Raw genomic sequence first — 18505 nt, forward strand, 5'->3', positions numbered from 1 at the left:
AATGCTAATCGTAGATATTTTTTCTGCTGACCTTTGTACTGCCAAGTTATAGTTCTGGGTAGCAGTGAGATGTCTGCTTTCGATATCGTTGCAGCAGTTGGCTCTGACTTTATTCCGTGTGTGAAGAGAGATCATGCATCAGGTAGTCCTAGAAAGCCATTTCATAGTCCTGGAAAGAGCTACACATGGTTAAGAGTAAAGTCTTGTCAGGATGCTGTAACAGTGTATTACTTATTTGCGTTTTGTACAAGGGCTTGACACTCTCCAAGATTGTCCATCGCTCACAGATATTAGATATGTTAAGAATTGTAATAGTGATGTCTCTCAGTGCTGTGAAATACATTACCAGGCATAATTTTTTCTTTGCTTTTTTTTTTTAAAGTACCTTACTTAAAGTTAACATTTCATCCTGTTGATATTGTTTATCAGTAATAGATAATGTGAGCTGGCACATTTTGCCACCTTGCTTAATATAAAAGGTCTTCAAATTAAGCCATGCGTTTTAAATAAAATAAAATTCCAAGTCATGGATTGATACCTGCTCAAATTGAACGGTCCTTTGCTTTCTGGGTACTTGAACTCTTTTTAGTACCCTGGCTGGTCTTTAATAGATTATTTCTTTAAGGAAGAGGTAGCTAGAAAGCAACCTGCATGCAAATCCAAGTGACCTGAAACAGAACATATCTTTAGGGCTCATGTTCCAAGTTCTAAATTTTGGGTCTGACCATGAGACAAATTAAAAACGAAACAATTGGGTCCTGTGCTTTATAATAGACACTAACTTCAGTCGCCTGGAGAGCGCTAATATCAGATGGGGAAGCTTACAAGCAAATGAAATGACTATGAATTGTCTCCGGATGCATTATAAAGGCTATTTTTAAACAGGAGAATGCTCGCCTATGATCGTCGCTCTGAACCACGAGTTGGGGAGCGAGTCCCCTATGTGATTGTTTACGGCATGCCGGGACTGCCCCTGATACAGCTGGTGAGGCGGCCCATTGAAGTCCTACAGGATCCCAACCTGAGGCTGAATGCTATGTACTATATTACCAAACAAATTCTGCCACCGCTGGCTAGGGTGTTCTCACTTATTGGCATAGATGTCTTCAGCTGGTACCATGAGTTGCCACGGGTAAGTGTTTGAAAACAGATTGCAAATGCAGTGCATTTATACAGTGTTTGGTTTTATCGTGACTTTTAATGGAATGAGGTTTATACGAGGCAACAGCAAAGGTTATTTTACAAGGCAGAGTTTGATGCCCAAACAGGCAGACCTGATTCTTAGATCTTCTGTGTGTTTTTTTTTCACTTAGTAAACCAGGTTTTTTCAGCCAGCCCTTCTGTGCAGGGTTGATTGCACCATCATCATCTGTTTTCTGACCCCTTCCATAGTTTAAAAGAATATTTTGCTGTAACTGTATATTTTTAGCAGTACTTGTATATGTGTCTATATGGCTGTAACACCTTTTACATCTCTCTGTAGTAGATATTGGAACTCCTGTTTTTTCAAGATGGTCTGAAGATCTTTCCTCTTTATAAAAAAGGCAGTAATGCCCCAGCAGCACGAACACTTTTTAAAAAATCTGCATCACCAGAAATTTTAAACTAATTATATCCAAAACTGACTTTCCTAAAAGTTAAATCACTGAGATGCAGGAAGAGAAGTGTTAGATAGCTGGATTTTAGCTTGTCATTTCCCTGACAAAAAGGGATGGTGAAAGACGGTGTATCTCTGTAGTTTGGTTACTCTGCTCAGTGTAGGCTTCAGCATCATAGTAGTACATCATGTTTCCCACTGCAGACTTTTAATATAGCCCTGATTCCACTTCAGTTCTGCTTCTTTTCTGTACCTTTCAATGGCACTGTGACACGCACCTTAAATATCTCCAACAAGCTGCTCTAAAAAGGCAAAAAGAGCCAGGCCAGGGAGCACCAAGGAGGTCATAGGGAGCAGAGCAGCTGGGCGTCTGAGGCAGGAGAGTGAAGGATAGCACAAAGCGTACGTCATGCAGCACCAGGAGCAAGTGCAGAGAACGAAATTCCCTGGTGGAGCTTTGTCTGGGGAAATCGGAGCATGAGCTAGAGCCACAGACCAAAGGACGGTGGCAGCTCTGTGACCGGGACTGCACCGGCACAGAAACTTGAGGGGAGGCAGGATCTGGAAGGCAGCCACTGGGGCTGCAGCCAGGGCACCTTTGGATGTGGAGCAGATCAGCATCTACAAAGGAACAACTGCAGGAGGCAGAGTTTGAGATGAGATCAGGAATTTAGCATGTGACTGAGGATTTCTTTGGTTACTCTTGTTCTTTTCTGGTGAGATTCCCTGTGAAATAGGTGTGGGTGGGCTCTGCTCAGTGTGTCACTTCAGGGCAAGTGCTACGGTCTTCAGAGTGATGCAATCCGTGTTAGTAATTTGTGTATGAACCCATGCCTTGCAGGCTGTGTTGCACTTTCATACTCCTTTTTAAAAAAATAGGCTATGTAATCTAGGAATAAGGTGAGCTGCTCTCTTGAAAGTTCATTACCTCTTAATTACTTTTTTTAACAGATTCAAAAAGCTGCCTCGACTGCCCGCAGTGAGCTAGAAGGACGCAAAGGCACAATCTCCCAGTATTTCACGACCTTACACTGTCCCGTGTGTGATGAACTGACCCAGTATGGGATCTGTAATAAATGCAGAAGCCAGCCACAGCATGTGGCAGTGATTCTCAACCAAGAAATCCGAGAGCTGGAGCGTAAGCAAGAACAGCTGGTCAAGGTATGATTAAAGCATTGTCAGATGTCTGTCAGCCAAAGACAGGGGCTGAAATTACAAGGCAGAGTGTTACTGAATGCCCCCAACAGAAACGGGAAGTACGGTCTGGGTGTTAAACGTGTTATGGCTTGTTTGCTTTTCCCATTGCTGTTGAAGGCAGCACAGCAGCTGTTACTCTCCTTAGCTTTGGATAAAACTGAAGGCAAAGGGGGCAATCAGAACAGAAGATGCTTTTCTCCTTTTCTTAAGAGTATCTTACATGGTTTGTAGGTGCCTTTTTATAATGACAGTGATGGAGAGTTGTAAAAGTACGAAAGATTCGCCTTTTTTGCATTAAAATAACTGACGATGTTCAAGTAACAAAAACATTTGTCCCAGAAAATTTATTTATTTATGTGTATAACATGGATGAGGTTTTTTTAGCTTGGGGGTTTTCTTGTTACCTTTCCTCTCGATAGGAATTTTCCAAGCTGGTTTTTTTCCCTCAAGCTAGAAGTCAATTAAGAGGGTAGCTGACTGTGCTCATGAATATATTACAGCAAAGCACAATGCCTCCCCTTGCAGATACATATGCATATCCTCACCTAATTTTTGTACTGTTGTATTTTATAATTAATAATTTTTTTGTATAAATTTATTTTTAGCACTAGCGCATGAACCATTTTAAAGACTTTTCTGAATTGCAGGGATATAAATGTTAGTGTAGTCTAGGCATTGATTTGATAGGCTCCCATGGGGCTCTCGCTAGAAAACCATTATAATTCACCATTCATAAATATTGCATTACTAAGGTGTGGACTTCTATTTCTTGCTGTATTTTGTAATATTTGCTCCAATCTGCATTGTAAATGGCAGTAAAGGAAGGCGATGCATGTTCTGCAGTGTTCCTGTAGTACTCTGAACCTTTTACATTGCTTTTGTTCTGGAATAAATCAGAACCTGGCAGATTGGTCCAGCCCCACGGAAGGATTAGTGGGTTTGATCAGAACATGCTCTTGTCCCTGCAACATGCAACAGGTCAGCAAGGCCTGGGATCCCGTTCTAGTTAGGGTTTGATGACTCAACCTCTCTGTAAGAGCACCTGTCTTATTTTAATATGAAGATGTACATATCCTTCACAGATTAAATTCTTGGCCCTCCTAGATTATAAACATGCCAGAGCTAGCAGAAAACTGGTAACGCTGAATTGTACCTTATTTTAAAACGCACTTAAAAATTACATGCTATAGATTGACTTCTCCCCTCTATGCAAACTGAACTTAGAAAGTGTCTCGAGTACCGTTTAGTTTGGTCCCTTGCATTGAAACCAGCCACAGTTCCTCTCAAAAGAACTCTTGTAGGCTTATTTCTGAGGTTCTTCTAGTGGTTACAAATCTGGAACAAACCATTTAAGTCCTGTTCCTTTTGGTCACGGTTGCAGGTCAGAGGACTGGTATCCTCTGAGGTGCCGCGTGTGGGACATGGCCGAGGGGCTGCTCGTCTCCAGCTGTTGTCAGTTTGAGTTTCTGGTCTGCAGGGATTCCATGCTGACTGATACAGGTCTGGCTGAGAGGGTCACTGGTGCCCAAATACTTTAACATGGAAAGAAGGAAAAGAACTGATGCTAAAAGCAATGGATATGATTTTGATGTGGTGTTCAAACTATGCAAACCATAGGATAACATTGTGTAACATTTTGATGTTACAAAACACAGGTCTGGTTGGAAGCAAATTTCTGACTTTTTGGAAAAACCGTTGAAGGTGGCAGATACTGGAAAGGATTAAAAATAAAATAGCAAAGCAGGGGCCTTTAGCTACCTTTGGAGAATCTGTGCCTGCTGTTATTTTATTTCATCAGGCATCTCATGTTACAAGTACTTCCAAGCAGCATTAACTATGTTAAGGAGTAGTTCCATGAATGAGGAGAGCAGTGGCACCTACGTGCCCTGTGTGTTTGTCTTGGGATTGATTAACTCTGACTTGGGAAGTAAAACTCTAATTGAAGCTTATCTTGAAACAGGAGTAGTTTATTAAGTCCCTTTCCTGTGTAGAGAATAACTACAGAATAACAGTTTTGTCTTTTTTCACTAGGAAACTTTTATACAGGGTAAGTTTAACATGAATATAACACACTGCCGCACTGAAATCCACTCAACTTATTGACCTTATTTTTCCAAGTGCCACCACATACGAGTAGAACTTAAATTAGCAGGATTGAAACCTGAGCTGTACAGTCAAGCTGTTGATCTCTGCTGGGTTCCAGGTGTGGGCTGGGCAGGCAGCAGCAGCACAATGAGCAGTCTGGCTGCAGCAGAGAATGGAGCTGCTCTGGATCCCTCTGCTTTGGGGAAAAGCTTGGTGCTGGTAGGGCTGTGCCTGTTCTGCTGATAGAACATTGAGGCCTTGGTAGTCCCAAGTGATTATGCCTTGCTTCTGTTAAGGTTGAAATAATCTGTTTTGCTTTTTTACATGTAATCTAGATATGCAAGAACTGTACAGGCTGCTTTGATCGGCAGATCCAGTGTGTCTCCCTCAACTGTCCAGTACTTTTCAAGCTCTCCAGAGTAAGCAGAGAACTGTCAAAGGCACCGTATCTTCGCCAGCTACTTGACCAGTTTTAAATGATATGTGTTACAGGATTCCAGGTGCTATTTTTTTTTTTTCTTCAGTGTTTACCACACTAAGACTATTGTGCATGGTGCTTTTTCAATTCTCATCTAGTCCAGGATTTCCATTTTAACTGTTGGGTTTATTATCTGAAGAATAATGAACGCTTATCCTAACTAAATTAAAAAAAAAAAAAATAAAAAACAAAACAACAAACATTTGTTGATCTATGAATAGCTCACTTTTTAAGATGTACAAATTTCTTCTTTCTCTCATGTTTCTAACATACTGTTTTATAATGCTGATGTTGAAATAGCTATGTGTAACATCTTGTAAATCCATTTCAAAGTAGAAGTCAAGTTTACTTCCTGGAGGAAGGAGCACTGAAAACCTCTTGAAACGATAAAACCATTAGTGTGTGTTCTTGAACTGTCAGTATCAAGACGTGTTACTTATATATTATCCATTCACTTTATAATTTTGTCTGCGAAATATTTTGTAAATACACTTTTTTACTTTTCAAACAACTGAGTAAAATAATGTGCAATGACTTTTATACAGATAATTTTAAAGTTGGTTGGTATATCTCCTCCTAAGTTTTGCTTGATTCCAAGTAGATTGTTATTTTGATCAGACTGTGCAAACAGTAGTATCATGTGTAGCATTTTGAAACATTATTTTCTAAAAATTGCTGTCTTGCTTTAGCTATTAATGGGGCATTGTGAGGAACTGTGCAAAGACATTTTTGTTACAAACCTGTGGGACTGTTGCAATACTTTAAATATAAAATTTTATTCCATTTTTGCTTGTTTTGTATAGACATTTCTATTGCTTCTAAATATGCTTAAAATATTTTCTTTCCTTATGTACTGTACAGTTAAATCTTATTTGCCACCATCTTGACAAAATGTGTATTTAGAATATTTGTATAACTGTATAAAATGGAAAAGGAATTATGTGGTCAGTGCATTGTTTTCTAAACTGGAAATCATTTTGTTTTAGAAGTTAATAATGGAAACCATATTAAAGTTGAATAAAATGATATGGTAAAAATTGCATGCTTTTTTTACATTTACCCTCAACTGCAGACACATTTGTTTCCCTCATTTGGCACACAAATAGTAACGTAAACAAGACAACTCTTATTTGAGCAAAGAAGCCACAGTTCGGTTTCCACCTTAAGCTTTGGGATCTAAAACCTCAGTATCAACTCTTGAAGGCCTTCCCCCAACCAGAAAAGAAACATTTCCAGTTTCCCATTAGTCAAAACAGGAGTAAGTTTTAAATTTAGAAGTCCAGGGTAGCTTTGAAAAATAGAACAAAACTTTATTTACATCAAGGAACCTGAGTGCCTTCTCCAGTTAAGAATTTATTACATTCAAGATACAAGTCAGTCTATTAAATTCCACATTATACGGTACAATGTAAACCCACACCAAGCAGAGTAAAAACTATTAAATACATAATAGAACACCCACAGATTGCGATGCACTTTTATGCAAAGTAACTAAAAAAAAAAAAAAAAAAACAACCATCAAGGCACAAAACTTTCCCAACTCTTGCATTCTAGCACTGGTCATGTACAGAATAAAAGTGCAAATGCCAGGACTAACACATTAGTGCTTGTGGTACAATCCAGCGGGGATAAATAAAAATATTAAATGACATTTAACTGCAAGAGGTTACCTTTAACACTAGAGTAAATGGGCAAGTGCTTATCTTCAACTCGGTCCTGGCTTTATGGACAAAAATTCAGTTACCTCATCTAATCTATGGACCACGGTTCTTGTCCTCAACATCGAGATGACTTTTCTAGCGTAAGCAAGACAATAGTAAGGTAAAGTAATACAGTTTGCTTCAAGTAATTTCAACCCATAACATGTAAGTTTAAGCTTTCTGGAGGATCTGTAACTTAAAAGGCACTGTAAATAGATCCTCACTCTAACTGTATATGCCAGGAAGCAACTTACTTTGGAAGGAAATTCAAACCTGTGAAAACTAACATTCATTGTCTAAAAACAAGCCTTGAGGAACACCAAAATCCAAGAACTATGGAAGCTACAGCCTTGAACATCAAGGCTGTCTAGAACTGCTGTGAGCTGGGCTCATTGTTGGAAATGTCCTAGATCTGTTTTAATCTTAAATTGCTTTAAACATTTCATTCTCATCAAAGGGCAGCCCCTGCTATTAAAAGCATGCTTTTAGGGGATAAGAACAAGCTCTGTAAGTACATTCCATTTCAAGTTTGAGGCCAGAACTAAGACATTGAAGGCTCATAAATGCTCGCTGAGATGACTCAGAATTTAGACACCATCCAGACAAAGGCCTGCACATATCAATCAGACATGATTCTACACAGTACTGCTCAAGATAACTACAGGAGTTCCGCTCTGTCTTCCTGCCACTGGTTTTTGGATCCTGTACCTTCTGAAAAAGGCTGCTCTTACCTTGGCATTCCAGGCTCTTGCTGCATTCCTACTACTCAATCCTCCTGTTTTAAAGGGGGAAAACGGTGATGAATTCAAGTGACTCATGCAGGAATAATTAATACAGCCAGTTTAAAAAAAAAAAACAAAAAACTTTGTTTTGCACAGTATTTTCACATTTGTTGGGAAGACAGACAGAAACACAAATAACTGTATATCTAAACAGCAAGTAGATAGATAAGGTTCAAAGAGCACATTTCCCAATGTGGCTTTAGTTGCATTTTCTGGTTTTTAGTACTCGATCATGCAAGACATGTTAGTTATCCCTGAGAACAATCTTACTTGGAGGACATTCCAATTTGGAATTTCATTCAAAAAATTAGCATATGAATTGGGGATTATTTAAAATCTTCCTGGTTGCCAGGTGGGTTTCTTAAACTAAACTAATTCTCTTCTGGCAACATGATCTCAGGAATGGGGAAACTTTTTTTACCTCGCCATCGGTTCAGGTAAAGTCTATGGATTGCCATTACAGCAGGGAGCTGCCACAGAACCACGGCCAGATCTTTTGTTATTGTTTGTCCTGCACCAAACCCAGTTTCTGCTGAAGGAAGCCTGTGACTTCCCGGGGGGCAGGAACTCCTGCAAAAGCAGAGCAGAAGCAGTTATCACTCCCCCCACACCCCCATCCGCCAGCAGGATTCGTCCTGACCATCAGAGACCACCCCTTGCTTTCTGCACACACGGAGCGGTAACTGTAGTGTGCGGGAGGAAAAAAGGGAACAGGGAAGTTGAAGAAATGCAGCCTTGATCTGCACTTACTTAAGTGGCCGCCTCTGCCACACCACCTCCTCTGTTACCATATGAAACTGACTGAACACAGAGGCCGTACAGCCTTACTCCTCTTGAACAAACACTGTCACGTGTACCTAGGACAGGATTTGGCCTGATACTTAAAAGCATTTACCATTACTTCAAGCGAAGAAGAGAACCCTTGTGTAGCAAGTAAAACAAGGCCATGTTTTAAAGTGCAGGTTCATGCATTGCACTGGAAAAGATGCCACGGAAGTGCACATACAGACACGAGGAAAAAAAAAATAGGAATCAGGCAAAAACACAATGGCATTTAAGTGCCAACAGCTGGGGGAGAGGGAGGCCCTTCAACATGGCCAGATGCAAAAGCTGTACGCGTTTCGCTACAAGCTGACTCCTGCTTCTTACTCCGCTTCTCAGAAGAAAGGAAAAAGCCAAGAGATTCTAGGCTAGAATTGAGATTGCACACTCAAAGGACAAGAGAGGGAACAAAACCAGACCTGAAAATACACTGAACATCTAAGGTTCTGTGCTATGTTACATCTAGAGCTCTTGCGTTGGTAAATTAAACTTCTTAGCAAGAAAAACACTAATAAAAGTGCAAAGTTAAAAAAACCCAAACATGAGCACATTCTGATCACACAGCCTTAAAGAAAAAAAAATATATTTAACCTACAAATTTGGAGTTTCAAGTAGACAAATTGCAAGATTGCTGCTTCAGAATCAGATTTTGCCATTAGCTGCTGCATTTTTGGCTCTTACTGGGGAGGGCTCGCAGGCATGACTGGTCCTTCCCCAGGACTTGCTGCTTAGCAGCAATGAACCTACAACTACAAACCACTCCCGCTCCAGTAGGAAGCGTCTGCCCCTAAGTCATCGCCCAAGGAAACAAAACCCAAACAGCACCAATCCAACTGGCAAGGGGCATGCGATCAAAAGGATTGTCTCATCGACAGTTCCCCCTCTCGTTTACAAATTTTCACTTTAACGCATCGCTACGTTCAAGTCTTGGCACAGGAAGGCAGAAAGGTTGTTATAACCTTAATTTAAACAACTGGCTTAAAATACCACAGCTCTGTGTCAATACCACATATTAAGTAATCCGTTTACATATAATTTTATCATCATACTTTTCTTGATTTCAGTGGTAATGCAGTAATTACAATCACAAGTACTTTGGACCTTTTAGATTTGTCACCACTGTTTAACTAGTAAATCAGAGTTATGCATTATAGCAGATTAATATGACCCATTTTGTCCCCCTTCCCATACACTGCTTTTAAACGACCCAAAGGCATAGTTCCACCCCTAAAAATTAATTTTTAATTTTTTCTCATCTTAGTGACAGAACCAGGAAATTATATAGTTTGCCAATAGGTTATCCAATTTACAGCCGCTGGGCATCACCTGAAATTTGACTTGATTTCCTGGTTTACGTCACTCACAAACTTTCAATGCAGTAGAAACATTCCTCTTTCACGAGGTAAGGAAGTTCAGCATCACAGATAACAGATTTCACTCCTCTCTCGTGAAAATGTTTTGTGACCAAGCACCTCAGAACTGCACCCTTCACCCACCCCAAAAAACTGAGTGGTCTGAGCAGTCCCCTTCTTTCCTAGTTAGTTCTTATTACAGCATATATTACTTAAACGCACGCCTCACATTTAGAAAACGTCTCTTACGTTTTAACATTTTTGGTGTAGTCTATACATTTTACCACGTTACCTCATTCATGTCATCATGGGCTTTCCCACACAACTGCAGACTGAAAATGAAAGAGGAGAAAGGGCCGGACAAACACAGAAATGAACATGCTGCGCTCCTCACCACTATAAAAGGATTCCTGAACCACTTTACAAGAACAGCTACAATTCAATTGCATTTCCCTTCAAAAAACAGAAAGTCAGCTTTTACTTTAATCATTCTTCTCCCGGTCAACATTCATGTTTTTCCTCCCAGGGGAGCCACCAGCAACCACTGGAGAATCGCGCAGTACATTGTCCAGATGGGGCTGGAGGGAGACTTTGGCTGGAGAGTCCCCCGGTATCTTACGGGAGGTCTCTATCACAGAGTTTCTCAGCGTGTCATTCATTTCTATTACCTCAAAGTCTGCTTCGTTCCACTCTCCTGCATCCTCCTCATCCTCTTCATCCTCATTAAGCCCCGAGTTTGACAACAAAGCTTTCCGGTCCTCGCTCTCACTCATTTCTTTCAAGTCGCTCTCGCCGGGAGAGTTGGCCAATTTGTACATCAGAGGGAAGAGCATAACTGTCATTGCAGAAGTCACCAAGGCAGTGTACATCACCACGGGAACGTGGTGAAACCTTCCTTGAAGATACCCCACCACGGCCGGAATGCACATCTCGCCCAGCGCGGCGCCAATCACAAAGAGAGAAGCCGATTTTCCTTGCACGACCGTGTACTGTTCTATCCAGGAAATGCCGCTGGGAAAGATGGTAGCCATCGACGCGCCGTACACAGCGGTTCCAACCCACAGCGAAGCTGGGTACCTTGCAAAGAAGGCCAAGCACGAAGAGGAGGCAGCAGAGCCGATGATGCTCAGCAGGATCATGGTGCCAGGGTACAAGCAAGCAGCACAGAATATTGCCACTCCTCTGCAAGCGGCAAACGCGCCCCAGAAGACAGAATTCAAAGCGGCTGCTTCGTTTTCTTTCATGTCGGCAAAGACCTTTGCATAAGTAAATATGTAAGAGCCGTAAGTGACCTCTGCTCCCACATAGCAGAAGAAGAATACGAACAGGAGAATAATAAGAGCGTAGTGGTATTTGGCAAACATGCACTTCTGCAGAGAAGCCTTTGATTTGTCTCGAGCCGAGCTGCCCTTTGAATACAAAATAAAAAAGAAGAAAGAAACTAACAGAAGATAGGTCCCTATGACAACATAGGACCACAAAAAATCTGCACCAAGATGGTGTTTCAGTGCTGACGTAGCTGATGCAGCTGATGCTGCTGGCACAGACCTCAGGACAGACTGGTTTGTCTTTTCAGCTACTGGAAGAAGGTCTTTAGATTCGGAGCCTCCCAAGGCCATTTTAGCCAGGATCGGAGCCACAAACGCACCGACAGCAAAACTGAAGTGTAAGGCCTGCATGTGTGGCCCAGCCTCTGCTCCCCAGGTATTCAGTGCCAGTACATTGCCACCTGCAGACCGGAGAGAGGAGGATTCAGTCATTTCAGTCTGAAACCAGATACTGTTCTAAAGAAAGAACAGGACAAAGCAAACCATAACTTATGTTACTAATGTTACTAGCTTCAATTTGCAATAATACCAGGTTTAGCAAATACAACGTGCAAAACTGCAGTTAACTGAAATTCTGTCTGTAAGCACCTTAAGCCCACGTGATTACTTGAGCTTCAGGAGGGTATTCACAGCAGTCAAAATGAAGAGCCACGCAGTGGCTTAATCCAGCTGCAATGGCCATACTTTGTTACTCTGCTTGACAATTTGCAGCATTTTTTCAGCCTTTTTTCAAAAGAGCAAGTTTAACTGCTTCTCATTTCTGTAAGTATTAAAAGCAACAATGCACAATGCTAAGAATCAGAGGCTTCATTAAACAACATCCCAGGAAATATCAAGAATCACTTGCTTCTGATGGGCTCGAACTACCCCAACTGCATTCAAATGACTTTCCAGAAGCAGAAAAGTTTACAACAATACTGCTGCAAAGACCAAACTACAACACCCTCAGATCAACATTAATGCTAGAAAAATAAGATCTGAGAGACGTTTTTAAGTAGTTCCTGAGAAGAATGCAAGAAAATAAGAACAATAATCAAATTCCTGTGCTACAGTACAGCAGCCCTTGTCACTCAGCACTAGCACTCTTCCAAATGAATTCAGTTACACTCTACTGCCTTGCTCTTCATTTCTCCTGCTACTCCTGCTCAGGCTGGGAAGTCTCCCTGCCTCAAAGGTCTGACTTCCAAGCAGCACACCCACCACTGAAGGCATTTTTACAATTAGCCGACAAGATTTTCCCACATGAAGAACTTTTAAACCAAGTGCTATGTATAATGATCCTACCAGAGACAGCAAATACATCTCTGCTCTCAGGTTATTTAGCATAACCTGTGCCAAGCAAAACCACTTTTTTCAATACTGGATCCTGGATCATGCTCTTTTTAGTGTTAAGAGAGCTCCCTCAAACTCCGCAGAATTACAGCAGATGGTTCATCATTCCTCTGTGTTGCCTACCAGCCAAGCCACCAAAACCAGGACCTCCCTGGCTGGGATGCTTCCAGAGCTGTTTTGGCTAGCTAGGCTGATTCATTAGCCAGCTCTTTCTCAGAAATAAGCCTGCCCTGAAGCTGGTCAACCAGATCCAGTAGTACCTTGCTGGCTAGTAAGTAACCACAGGCTCCCTCAGTAAGCCAGGGAAGTTGGCACGCTGCTGGGACACGACTGGAGAGGTGCCAGCCGAGTGGCCGCCTGTTGCGGCTTCACCACCACCTTCTACAGCAACGGCAGAACACTCCGCTGCTGACGTGGTTTTGGTTGTTTCCTGATCCCCATCTGCAAGTACGCCAGCGTTCCTCAGTCGTCTCTAAGCGTGCTTAGGTCTCTTGCCATGGCCTCACCTCACGATCCAAACTGTCTGCTACAGCCAGCCATCACTAACTCATCCCTTCTAAGCCATGCCCGCTGAACTTATTTCTGTGGGAGTTTCTTTTTCATACCTCTGGTATAACCGCACCTGTAGAATTTGCTCTGCAGCTTCACCAGTACATCTTCCTCCAGTAAGGAGCCTCTCCTAAGAAATTGGTTTTGAATAGCTTTCCAGCAAAAGTGTTTTTTTCCAGGCCGTTTGCAGTATGCACACACCACAGACTTACAATCTGGAGCACAGAATAAATGTGTATTGCCGACCACCTAAGCAAGGCTGGCCAAGGGTAGCAAATAATCCCTTAATTCAGGGAGATGGATGCCACAGTACTGTGAGCGAGCTATGGCAGCAAACGTCTGCTGTGAACCCCCTGAATGCCACCCAGCCAGCTTTAGGTGGCCAACTCTCCAACACAGTAACCGTGAGAATCTCTCTTCTCTACAACAGGGCTTGCGCAGGACTAACTTAGCTCCAGCTAACACTAATGAACCATAACCTGACTAGCTTCCTGTAGATGAGTAATTTAAAGAAAACACTGTTTAAAGAGCACATGACACTTTCTTTACAACTGTTAATTGTCCACTGAAACCAGTACTGATCTTCTCCAGGAAGCATGAAACACCCAGCTCCCCAAACCCCTTAAGGAAGGTCTGTTGCAGAGACACAAACACTGCAAGTCTCAGGACCACAATAATCGAAGAATCCCGGCCAGGTAAAACAGCTCCCCTCTTTTAATTCAAGATGTGTCACGTGAAATACAGCAACAGTTTTGGTGAGCTTGCAGTTTCCAATTAGTTCAGTGAAGGAACTATCATTGGACCACGTGGTCCCTTACCTGTGTCTAGAATTCCCATGGAAGCTCCAATAACTGACATCAAGACAGTTAACAGCAGGGATTTCTTACACCAGGGTATCCCATAAAGACCAACTGTTGTTCCAAACATGGATAATGCTGGAAAGGTTAAAAAAACAAAACAAAAAACCCCACATACTACAGTTTCCATTTAAACTACAAAACACAGAGAAGACCAAGAAATGCAAATACATACAAAATTATTAAAGTTACAAATAATCCTAATAGGTCATGTAACCTAACTACCTCAATTCAAGATTAACAGAAGCAACTAGAAAGTTCAACAGAATCATTTTTCGCTTAGAAAAAAGGAATTTCATCAGAATATAAACACTACATGCAAAACCTGTTTTGCTAAAGCTTTATTTACAAAGGGAGCAGCATCTGCTGCTAGAACACTAAGAAGTCTGCTGCAAACTTTTGATTTTGAAGTGCTATTTCAGTACCTTCTGCAAACTCCCGATGTAGAAATGTTACTTTACTGTGAAAGAAGTAAAACGTGGTTTTGAACAGTGTGAAGTTTTCCCTCTGAGAATTGCAGAGCATTAAATTTGGCTCCACTTTAAAAGAACCCAAATCACTAAACTCTTAAAATCCTATAAAGTGATTGCACCTTGGCCAATATGCGACCTCCATATAAAAATGCTGACTTTCATTTATATTCTGTTCTCACATGAGGGATGTATTCCAAGGGATTTCTAGAATTTTAAGAGACAGAACTACAAAATTTCTCATCATAAATTTAGTGGCAACTCATTAACTGTATTAGTTTTGCTATTATTAACTACACTTACAACATGCCCTTTCAAAAAATGTGTTTTAGCAGATAGAAATTATTTTTATTACAATTTAGGAAGAAGTTCAGCAGTTAAATTCTATGCTTATCATCACCTTCATAATAAAATAATCTGTAATTAGTATCTTGAATATACAGCATTAGGTTTTTAGAAAGCTTGTACCAGTTCAAACATCCCTATTATTTTTCAAATCAATGCTTGATCATAGGTGAGGCAGATACTTAAAGATCAACGGGGACTGATGTAATTAAGAACTTACTTAGGTTAATTCCAAACAAAAACAGCAGCAGCAGCAAAGGAAAAACTAAATATCCAGAACCCTAGAGCCCTAGCAAGATACTTGGATTATATGCTTCAAAACATTTTTGAAGGCAAGCATGCTGAGCTGCATAGAGAAAAAGCTAAAATGGGGTGTATTAAGTACAGCTTCCTTGACAAAGACAGACGACACCTTCCATTTTTTCTCTGTACAGTAGCAAAGTTTCAGCAGTTGAAAGACGGGAGGTAAAACTACACGAGCCAAAATCTCTTACAGGCAGCCCTCAGATGATAAAAATGAGAGACGATTCAGTAGTTCAAATCATGCTTTTGCCAAAAGCACTACCAAATTGGAAAGGATTAGGAGATGAATCATTTTCCAAGCGTTGTTGACAGACAGCTAGCCTGTGTGATGCCTCAGGAAAAGAAGCAAATACTAAACTATTTCAAGGTAACACTCACTTCCCTGGGTGTATTAATTCCATTACAAAAGGTAAAGTCTCAAACGTCAGACACAGACAACTCTCACCTTGTCAGATGCACAAAGAGGCTAAAGGAAACCCACTTTACAGGTGTTCTGGAGAAGAGGAATAAAGAACAGGAAGGAGACCAAATAAAGACCTTTTAGAGCAGGAGCAAATGAGGACTGATCCAGGAAGATGAAGACAAGAAGAGGGGGGAAAAAAGAGAGGAGAGACAGACATTCTATGACACGACTGCTCCTGACAGCAGGAGACAGGCATACAGGGATAAGAAGAGACTTAGTTCAAACGCTAGCAATGGAAAATGGATCTTCTCATATTCCCTGAACTGACCCTGTGATTACAGCACGGTCTGCAGGGGAGGCACAGTTCTGTTTCAATCTCCCCAAGTAAAAGCATGGGAAGGAGAAGGAAAAGAGTGAGCCCCAGTATTTGGTTTAGTCCCTAACCTACAGCACGAAGGCACCTACTGCCATTACTGCACTTGGAAGAAAAAAAAAATACAGGGCTTCCAACTATTTTAGGTGTGCTCTGAGCATCTCTACCTGAACGAGACACTAACAGGACTCTAAAAGGAGCACTTTGTTTCTGGATGCTGAATGTAGCTCTTGGCGACCCGACAGCCGAGCAGCCGCGCTCTGCCAGGATGAAGCCAGTCCTGTGCTCCTGCCAGAGAGAGTTTCCATGTGTCCAGAAAACTTGTAAGACTGTGGCTCCTATAGTTTAAACGTTTTCATAGCTAAGCAGCAACTGAGCAGCAAGTTTCCACCATCACAGGTGGTATTTAATGTTTATCCACTTTTTAAGTTCTAATCTGGCTAAGGTCCTCCAGTCAAAATCTCAGTACTTTTGTTCAGTACACGAAGATGATGGCTTCTGACGAGCTTTAAGAAAGGGAAGGCTGTGGTGAGAGCTTCATAAAAGAAGTGTGCCTCAGCATAACTGCTGGAGGTTTCTGCTGCCTGCATGTGAAAGCCAAAACACAGCTTCCCCTGTTTTGTATATGTGTTTCATAGAGTGACGTTACAGAAGCCTGTCTGTTCCAAGAGGATCTATAATAAGCGTATTCCTTGATACAAAGCGGGGGGGGGATCCCATTATACTTTTTCTGTCCAAACCAAAGGCACCTTTTGGTCAATCCAAGCAGGTTTTGTCAGTTCAAAACCGGTTACCGCAACCGATATGCCCAAGCGAGCCCAACCACTCGTAAACAACGCTGTACGGCCGCAACGCTCGGGCACACGCGACGTCCAAACAAACCGAACCCAACGGAGCGTCGCGATAGCGAGCGGCAGCACAAGGGCAGCGATATGGGGGGACGACGACCAGGCGCCACAGGCCCCCGGTTTCCGTGTCTCCACACACGGCCGCCATCAACGCGACAGCACCGTCCCCCTCACGGGCGGCGTGAGGGGAAGGGGGAGAGCGAAGGGGGGGAGAAGTCGACCCCAGCAGCTTCTGAGGGAGCCGTTTCCCTCAGGGCCGGCGGCTGGGCCTCGGCCCGGCCCGGCACTCACCGAGGAGGAGGTGGGCGTTCATAGAGTCGAAGAGCACCCCCCCGAGCACCGACCCCCCCAGGTAGCCCAAGGACCGTCCCACGAAGATGTAGTAGATGTCGCTGACGTTCTTGTGGACGTTGGCGGCCAGGTTTTGGAAGGTGGGCCCCAGCACCGCGATGCTCATCCCCTGCAACACATCGTAGAGGGGGGGTGGGCTGACCCCGCGCCCACCCCACCACCACCACCACCACCTTCTCCCCCCCTCCCCGGGCGGAGGGACAGGAGGAAGGGAAGAAGGAAAGAAGGGGCCGGAGAGCCCCCCCCGCCCCCCCCGCGCTCACCAGCCCCAGGAAGGCCGCGCACAGCGCCCCGGAGATGCACCACCGCAGCGCGGCTCCCTCCCCGCACCGCCAGCCGCCGCCGGTCACGGCCACCTCCGCCTGCGGCGCGGCGGGGAGGCGCGGACCCGCCGCCGCCGCCGCCGTCTCCCCCCCGCCCGGGGCGGCGAACCGGACGTGCTTCTTCCGCTCGGCGCCGGCCATGGCTCCTCGCGCCGACGGCGCCGGCACCAACGGCCGCTGCGGACCGCGAGACCGCCGGCCCCGCCCCCTCGCATGGCGGCCGGCGCGCGCGGGGGGAGGGGGGGCGGGACTACAGTTCCCGGCGTGCTCAGCGGCGCGCGGGAGGGGAAAGATGGCGGCGGCCGCCGAAGGAAGGAAGGAAGGACGGACGGACTTACCTTTTTTGTATTTTTTTTTTTATTTTTTTTTTGGACGTCTTGCAGCGACCGCCGCCTCTGGGCGGGTTCCGAAGGGTGGGAACGCTGGGGAGAGTAACAGCTGAGCTTGCACACTGCCGACAGCCGCTGCTTTCGTTATAGTGAGGAGCCCGTCAATTAAAAAACAGATTTATTTTTTTTTTTTTTTCCAATCCTCAAAGCGTACTGGACCTTTCGGACAACCGAGCATAAAAGGTCTTGGCTTCCTACACGGCCTATGTCAATCACGCTTACAGAGTTTGCCAAGACACGGGGGGAGGGTTGACCCTTAACTCCCCTTAACTAGTACCAAATCACTCCCACGTCATTTCTACCCCTTGCCAAGAGCAGTTACAGGTTTTTCAAAATGTCTCATTAGCACTGTTGGGTACAGAGGTGCTATTCACCATAAGAACAGCTTTAACTTCCATACCTGTCACTTTTAAGCCCCACAAGGGCAGTTCCAAGCTGAATTGTGTCTGTTTTCCGAGCTGCTCTGAACAGAAATACATGCCAAAATAAAACAGGCATTGCATGTAGATTACAGCAACCTAATCCTGTTTCTCCTAGCACTGGTTAGCATGTTGCAGGTACAGCTCCAGTTTAGGATAACCTGAGGGAATGGAGGCATGCATTAAAAAAAAAATCTAGCTA

General features: G+C 43.3%; 2 protein-coding genes across 5 annotated transcripts in view; one reads left to right on the forward strand and one right to left on the reverse strand.

Moving 5' to 3' along the window:
• REV3L (REV3 like, DNA directed polymerase zeta catalytic subunit) overlaps window positions 1–6872 on the forward strand; it is a 127042-nt gene extending 120170 nt beyond the window's left edge. For all 3 annotated transcript variants that reach the window (XM_075046782.1, XM_075046783.1, XM_075046784.1), the window contains 3 exons: window positions 886–1132; window positions 2549–2758; window positions 5215–6872. In XM_075046782.1, coding sequence (XP_074902883.1) covers window positions 886–1132; window positions 2549–2758; window positions 5215–5355 — 598 coding nt within the window. In that variant the 3' untranslated portion in view covers window positions 5356–6872. The remainder of the gene's footprint in view (window positions 1–885; window positions 1133–2548; window positions 2759–5214) is intronic.
• Window positions 6873–6976: 104 nt separating this feature from the next.
• On the reverse strand, window positions 6977–17874 carry MFSD4B (major facilitator superfamily domain containing 4B). Of its 2 annotated transcripts, XM_075046785.1 has the most exons (4): window positions 17436–17874; window positions 17113–17281; window positions 14041–14157; window positions 6977–11742 (listed from the first exon to the last, which is right to left on the reverse strand). In XM_075046785.1, the coding sequence occupies exons 1-4, from the start codon at window positions 17634–17636 to the stop codon at window positions 10496–10498; spliced, it is 1734 nt and encodes a 577-aa protein (XP_074902886.1). In that variant the 5' UTR covers window positions 17637–17874; the 3' UTR covers window positions 6977–10495. The 2 variants fall into 2 exon arrangements, with proteins under 2 accessions (XP_074902886.1, XP_074902887.1); XM_075046786.1 differs by lacking the exon at window positions 14041–14157.
• Window positions 17875–18505: the final 631 nt, after the last annotated feature.

This window comes from Buteo buteo, chromosome 15 (genome assembly GCF_964188355.1).
Source record: "Buteo buteo chromosome 15, bButBut1.hap1.1, whole genome shotgun sequence".
In the NCBI taxonomy this organism is placed as follows: domain Eukaryota; kingdom Metazoa; phylum Chordata; class Aves; order Accipitriformes; family Accipitridae; genus Buteo; species Buteo buteo.

Coding starts and splice junctions, on each gene's coding strand:
- MFSD4B (XM_075046785.1), bottom strand. CDS start 17,636: ATGGCCGGCGCCGAGCGGAAGAAGCACGTCCGGTTCGCCGCCCCGGGC. Junction 17,282..17,435: donor GCGCGGCCTTCCTGGGGCTG/GTGAGCGCGGGG, acceptor GATGTGTTGCAG/GGGATGAGCATCGCGGTGCT. Junction 14,158..17,112: donor GAACGCCCACCTCCTCCTCG/GTGAGTGCCGGG, acceptor TAACCTTTCCAG/CATTATCCATGTTTGGAACA.